Source organism: Sinocyclocheilus grahami, unplaced genomic scaffold, assembly GCF_001515645.1.
Source record: "Sinocyclocheilus grahami isolate Dianchi unplaced genomic scaffold, SAMN03320097.WGS_v1.1 scaffold107.1, whole genome shotgun sequence".
In the NCBI taxonomy this organism is placed as follows: Eukaryota; Metazoa; Chordata; class Actinopteri; order Cypriniformes; family Cyprinidae; genus Sinocyclocheilus; species Sinocyclocheilus grahami.
Window position 1 is genome coordinate 580164 of NW_015505286.1, and position 7556 is coordinate 587719.

The following is a 7556-nucleotide window of genomic DNA, read 5'->3' on the forward strand; positions in this document are numbered from 1 at the left end:
GGCCACTTCTCCATTACTTTGATTTATTTAACATTTATTCAATTTATTATTAGGTTACTTTATATTAGTGCCTGCCTGATGGATACAAGGTATTTCTGAGCTCTGCTTTCAATTGTGACCAGTGGATTTGAAAAATAAACGTGATAGTTTGATAAAAAATAAATCGATAGCCTAATCATGGATTCGCTGTTGTCTGCAACCTGATCTCCGGTGAAAGGCTTCTGCACACAAAAAAGAAAAGCCCTGCATGAACACGCAGCATAATGAAGCGAGTGGATTTTCCTGATGGATCTCATAACTATAAGATGATGTCTGTGTGCGAGGATTACGAACGTATGCTCCTTTTCTATGTGCGTTCCTCTCTTAACACGAAAGTGAAAGTAACCTACACATTCGGGATAGTTTAAAAGAATTTGGGTCTAATCAGGTCCATTTGGGAAAAGCATGTTTATTTTAAATTACCCGAGACCGCTAATACCGAACCCGACCCGTGTCCGAGGTACTCGTCGAAGTTCTGGACCCAAACCCGCTCGGGTCTCAGGTCGGACCTCGGATTTTCGGATCCAAGTGGACCCGTGAAAACCTCTACTTCTGACGCTGCATGCAGCTGAAATCAACCACACACTCATCACAATGAAAACATCGACCTTAGAAATAACGAACTTGAACACTGGGATAATCGCGATGTATATGGCGAACCCCTGTTGAAATGCATCCACAAGAATGCTTATTTCATTTAACCTGTTTCATGTCCGTTACTATTGGTGTGTTCTTAGAGCGATTACATATGCTCTAAACTGCGTTTTGCTCCAGCTGTATAAACACAGATGCTAAATGCTGCTAACTTAATATTCGCTCCTGCATACAATGCAAACTGCTAACATGACACTTAGTTTAAACTTGATTATGGTTGCTCATTTTTTAATTCAATTAGGCAGACCACGCAACACACAGCGATTAGAAGAGCATTCACTTATCTTAGATATTGATTTCGCTGTTGTAAAGCAAACTGCAACTGTTACGGCAAGCACTAGTCATATGTGGCCAGAGGTATAAATACAGCATGTTTCCAATGTGTGTTGAAACTGTGTATGGCCCCATTAAGAGATCCAATCGTGATCGACTACTCCGACATGCTGTGGGAAGGTGTCCGGTAGTCGACCTGAAAATTGGAGGTGTGAATGTGTCATGTCTGCTTGACACCGGGAGCCAAGTCAGTACAATTTCTGAGCACTTCTTTAAAGAGCTGAATGTCAAGTGTAATGCAGTAGAGCTGGACCTGATGGAGGACGGAACAAACTACCAGGACTTGCTGCATGAGATGACGGGGCAGAAAACCGTCCCCAACGTCTTCATCAACAAGAAACACATCGGAAGCTGTGACAACACCATGAAGGCACACAAAGATGGCGACCTGCAGAAGCTGCTGGGTGAAGGCAGTAAGGCGTACGACTGTGATCTCATCGTCATTGGCGGTGGTTCTGGAGGTCTGGCCTGCTCAAAGGAAGCAGCCGCCTTGGGGAAGAAGGTCATGGTTCTGGATTATGTTGTTCCCACACCGAAGGGCACAACCTGGGGTCTAGGAGGCACGTGTGTGAACGTGGGCTGTATTCCTAAGAAACTGATGCATCAAACGGCTCTGCTGGGCACCGCCGTGGAGGACGCACGCAAGTTCGGCTGGGAATTCTCTGATCAGGTGACTCACAACTGGGAGACGATGAGGACCGCGGTGAATAACTACATCGGTTCACTGAACTGGGGCTACAGAGTTTCCCTACGAGACAAAAACGTCAATTACGTCAACGCTTACGCTGAGTTTGTGGAGCCGCACAAGATCAAGGCCACAAACAAGCGTGGGAAAGAGATGTTCTACACTGCCGCTAAGTTTGTTCTGGCGACGGGAGAGAGGCCTCGTCATCTGGGCATCCCTGGAGACAAAGAGTACTGCATCACCAGTGATGACCTGTTCTCATTGCCCTACTGTCCCAGGAAGACTCTTGTCGTCGGGGCGTCGTATGTGGCTCTGGAGTGCGGGGGGTTTCTGGCCGGTTTGGGGCTGGATGTGACCGTCATGGTTCGCTCCATTCTGCTGCGAGGATTCGATCAGGACATGGCCAACCGTGCGGGAGATCACATGGAGACACACGGGGTCAAATTCCTCAGGAAGTTTGTTCCTACCAAGATCGAGCAGCTAGAAGCTGGAACTCCAGGCCGACTTAAAGTGACAGCCAAATCAACCGAGAGTGATGAAATCATTGAAGGGGAATACAACACTAATTGGTGAAACATTGCGTTATTATTTGTTTCTTCCTGTAAGTTTTCATTGTAATTACACTTTGGAATTATTATAGAGTAACTTTTGAAGAATATTTGGAATTTAGTAATTTTCTTATTTTTCCTATTGTCTTGCGTATTATTTTATTTTTTGCTCAGTGGTGTTCCTGCCGACCGCTGTAAATTCTTTTAAGTAAAAAAACAGCAGTCAGATAAAACCCCTATACAAACAAATGAATCTGCCGTGTGTTTCTTTTTCCTGATTACACATATATTTGAATGTTGAGCAACGAGAGAACAATCAGCTGTGCCATGTGATAATGATGTCATTAGGTCAGATTGAGTTAGACCTATCGGACTGCGCCATCTAGAGTTTCATGCCAGAACTCTGTATGTGTTTCCCTCAGACTGTTAATGTAACCACAAAAGCCACAGGATGCGGCCTGGCCCTTGCATGTGACACACTCGTCTCTCAGGTAATCTTAACTGATGATAACCTAAACATGGTTAAATTAATGATGTATGTTGTCCTGCCAACAGAGTAGCTCAATAACTCATATTGTGTTTGTATAATAACCTCAAAACCCAGTGTTTAGGTGGACATATGATATAATGGTTGTATTTCTGTCACTGGAAGGTTGTGCAGTGAGAGATCGAACAATTTACTTAATTTTCTTTTCTTTTTTTGAGCATTTATCAATATCTCCCACTATCAATATCTCAACCAATATGCAAAATATCTTTTAACATATAACTTAATTCTACTGTGGTACTGCTTTCCTTGTGTGTTTATATGTGTGAACACTATTCAGCAGCAAGCCAAACTCCATTCAAATAAACAGGGTGTCTACAGATATGAATAAGTAAAATTTAAGACGTTTTAAGACCTTTTTAATACCACCTTATGTGAAATTTAAGACCAAGCCTGTGAAGGAAATACACATTATATTACATACGTATATGTAATATTAAACGCGTTTAAATGTAAAAAGAAAACAAAATATCATCGTTGTCAAAAATTCTATTCGTTATTATGATATACAGTGAACTTTTCATATCAGCAGACAATATCCCATACAAAATATTCCCACAAAACAAAAGTGTCGCATCACCGAGATTTTTGCTGGTGTAAACAATTTACTCTGAAGCAATATTTTCATCAGTTTTCTGTCAGCTTTTACATACTTAAATCTGCATGTTTTTAATATTTACCACAGGATGTCATTTACCTTTATAAAGGCCAATGTTTTTTTTACCTTATTAAATGTATGCGTCATCTTTCGTGTCAAATTCTTACAATTGATCAAGAAATTTACTACACTACAGGGATGTTACCAATCAAATAAAAAAATTACAACAGCAATAAATAATGTTATGTGATTAATGTTGTAAATAAAATTTTGAACATACAAATAAGAAATGTTGGGGGAAAATGCATACTTTTAAGCATGAGACTAAACCGCCAGTAGGTGGCGACAAGTCACTTATTCATTAAACAGATTCCTTCAAACAGCGGAATCATTCAGTAACAAAAACGCCGTATGGCTTGGAGAATGTGAGCAATAATTCTGTTCTGATCTTTGTTTGGAACTATTTTCGTTGGTGAAATACAATAAAACAGTCAACTGTGCCTAAAAATTTAAGTAACTTCATATACTTTACTACTTGTTTGTTGAACTAAAATCAATGTAACATTTGCAATCATGAAAATATTCAGCAAAATATATCCCTTGTCATGGTATGTTACTTGACTATATCATGTGTAATGTCTGATTACTTTTCCTAGGGAATTAATTATTATTAATTCATTCAGGTTTTGAGAGTACTCGAATTGGAAAATTGTCACAGTCTTCAGCCGGTGTGCCCAGGAGGGCCACCAGATGACTGTGTTCTGGGAGCACATGGCTTGTGTTGTGTTTGTCTGTTGCCATGTGCTCTCTCCTGTCTATTGTCTGGCCCCTCCCATCTTGTTACCTCGTTATTGTTTTAGTTGCTCCACCTGTGTCTCCCTCGTTTGGTTCCTATTTATTCTCCTTGTGTCTGCCGTCATGGGCTGATCCGTCATTTCTCATTGTGTGTGTTTCGTTTCTGCAGCTTTAGCTCTGCCTGTCTGTTTTTCCCCCTCGGGGTGGTTTGAGTTTGTTTTTGTTTCATTTGTTACTAAAATAAAATACCATTTCTCCAGCGATTGAGTCCTCGCTTCATCTCCCCGCACGCACCGTGACAGAACGGATCAGCCACATGGGGACTCAGCGGAGAATGGGCTCACCCCGACTACCGGTCTCTACTCTCTCCAGCCCCCTCTACCAGCGCATGCTCCAGCTGGAGACCCTGAGCTCCCTCCGGCAACGAGGGACCGAGCTGAGGGAGTTTGCCGGGGAGTTTAAGAAGGCTGCAGAGGGGCTGGGCTATAATGACGCGGTGCTGAAGGACCTGCTGAATTATGCCCTGGATAAGCCCATTAGCCCCTGGAGCATGCGACACCAGACAATAATTCTTTATAACACAAATTTATTGGCTATTCTATATTACATTAAACTAAGTTAAAACACACATACACACACATACATACATACACATACATACATACAGTTCTGAAGAATGATGTTAATGGAGTTCTGAGGAAAGCCCAAAGTTTTAGCAAGATATTCGCTACAGTTCTTTTACTTGCAACCTGAGAAAATCACAAAGCAGAGATTTTCTTATCTTTACTGCTTAACTCAGTTCAACAGTTCAGCACCTATTTCAGCAGATGGAAGACCTTGTTTGTACTTGCGTTTTTGGGTGACAGCTGAAAAGCTGAGTTGTTCCTCGTGGCTGCTGGAGGGAATTCCGTTGCTGATTGGCTGTTGATCTGGCGCCTGAATGACGTTTGGATGACGTCCTTTTGGGAGAGCCCTTGTTGGATTGGTTGGTTGCCGGGTTACGGAGGAGCCTCTGGCGGTTCTTCTGAGACAGTCTAAGTTTGCAAGACTTTAAGTTCCGCAGAGTTATGAAGCTTCAACGGAGTGGGTGAGTCTTGGATTGAACGATCGCTTTGATGGTGAGCGTGTGAGCACAAGTTAGAGTGATCTCCACACGGCAACAAGGCGAAGAAGCAAGCGAGTCTGTCTTGCATTGGGTTTTTGATCCGCGGCATAGGTCCATCCCACGGCGCGATCTTCCAATTGACTTCTTGCAAGGCGGAGCGTGCATACATTAACATGAGGCTTTAATTCATCACATGAGAACACCGTTTATAAAAGTTGTTAATACTTCTATAAAGTTTCTTAAATGCAAGTATTGTACATACTATTAAAGTTTACTTCATTTCAACATTCTGCATTTGTCGTGCCCATTCGTTCAAGATTAAACTTCACATATTACACACATTTTAATAACCTTATTTCCTAAAAAAGGGTAATAAAACACTGATTAAAGTTGCACCGATTACATGAAACACGTCAAGCATATATAAGACATACAACATATTATTTGTGAATATGGTTGCCCTGTTATGCGCATAAACGATTATCTGTTGAAATTGTCTGTTGTAAGTTTCATGTCCCTTTGTCTGTGACAGGAGAAATGCGCACTTTTTTGAAAGTAGTAAAAGGATGCATCCCTTTTTTGGAATGCAGAGAGAAAAGGGGAGGTGTCCTGAGGTCATGCCCATGTCACGAGTGTAGATCTGCCATCCTTCTGCTGGACAGGGAGCTCTTAATCTGTCGCTTTCTGTTTATCGGATTATCAATTTATGCATTAAACGGTCATGGGGTCCGGGCGAGTCTGTCGCTGGAACATTTCCAGATACCATGTTCTTTGTTCTGTTGTCTCTTAGATAGTTATTTATGCTGAAGTCGGTCAACATTACACTGAACATCTGGTCCTCGAGGGGTTTAATCACTGTTTTTATTTGAGTCTCTTGAGACCATAAGCTAGATGGGACAGGAACTGCTGAGACACTTCACTGACCCTGCATGAGTTTTACGAGCGCAGGCGGAGATCATAGGGTGCTCCTCAGTTTGTCTCAGTGGAATGTGATTGTTTCATGTGTGACTCAATAGTGTGAGTGGGTCCGTTTGAAGACAGAGATCCTACACATGCTATGAATAAACTAAACATTTAGAATTTTTACCTCAGTATGTTTGTTCTGAGTTTCTTTATGTGTGCTGCACACTCATTTGATTTGATTTCTCCATGAAAGTCTCTCACAGAGACAGGCAGCACGAGCCTCAACAGCACGACATTGATAATAGAAATACACTATCAATTATCAATCGCTGGTTAAGCTGAATGTAATAAAATCAGAAGAATTTGCGCATTTTGATGCGTGATTATATTTTGTCACTTAAGTTTTAATCAGGCTATTAGTCCTGTCGGGCAAGTACAATTGCCATTTTTCAGTAAACTTGCATTAACCCATCTAAAGTATTTCGGAGGCTGGACAGCGAGCTGGTGTTCGACTGTATTCTGTAACCGCAATTCTCTCTGATGATGTGGTAACTACGGGGGTGGGGGGGGTATTACAAAAATGACTTACGAACAATGCTTTGGAAGGCATGTACATTACAGAAAACTGTAGCAGCAGTCACATGGAACGTAATACTGAGTAAACTGAACTAAAATGGCTGCTCTCTTGATTAGTCAGGTAATTTTCAAAATAAGAGTCCCAAGCAATTAAAACTCAAAGTACATAACTCAAAGGACGGAACAGTGGCAGTACCATAGGTGTGTTATGGTATCTGATCTGATTGTTTAACAATTATCATGACCATATACAATGGAGGTAGTACCATAATATAGTAGTTTGCTACTTTTTAAGTGAATACAAAGAATAACAAGATATTCCTTTTCTGATCATATTTTGAATATTAAATGATTTGGTGTTAAAAATTAATAATATTAAAAGTATAGTTTACCCAAAAATGAGAATCTGCTAAAAATGTACTCACCCTCAGTCCATTCAACATGCAGATGAGATTGTTATTTTCATCAGAACAGATTTTGGAGAAATGTAGCATTACATCCCTTGCACACCAATAGATCTTTTGCAGTGAATGGGTGCCATCATAATGAGAGTTCAAACAGCTGATAAAAACAGGCCCGTAGCCAGCTATGAGGTCATGTTCAAAAATAAAATTTGTTCTCTGAATGACTAATTTGCTGTTGAACTCTGAATGTCTGCATGTACAATTCAGTTTAATTCAGATTGTTTAGCATCCACGCCGTGTAATAAAAATGGTCACTGCGAGACACTGGCGGAGTGAACGAGGCTAGAGAGAGTTGCGAGTGAGGGTTGC

The 7556-nt window shown here is 41.1% G+C and overlaps 1 protein-coding gene across 1 annotated transcript; it reads left to right on the plus strand.

Moving 5' to 3' along the window:
• The first annotated feature begins 1063 nt into the window (after window positions 1-1063).
• Window positions 1064-2286, plus strand: LOC107588775 (thioredoxin reductase 3-like). The gene has a single exon (XM_016277015.1). The coding sequence runs from the start codon at window positions 1064-1066 to the stop codon at window positions 2282-2284; it is 1221 nt and encodes a 406-aa protein (XP_016132501.1). The 3' UTR covers window positions 2285-2286.
• Window positions 2287-7556: the final 5270 nt, after the last annotated feature.

Excerpts from the sequence above, each read along its gene's own strand:
- LOC107588775 (XM_016277015.1), top strand. The coding sequence starts at position 1,064 with ATGTTTCCAATGTGTGTTGAAACTGTGTATGGCCCCATTAAGAGATCC.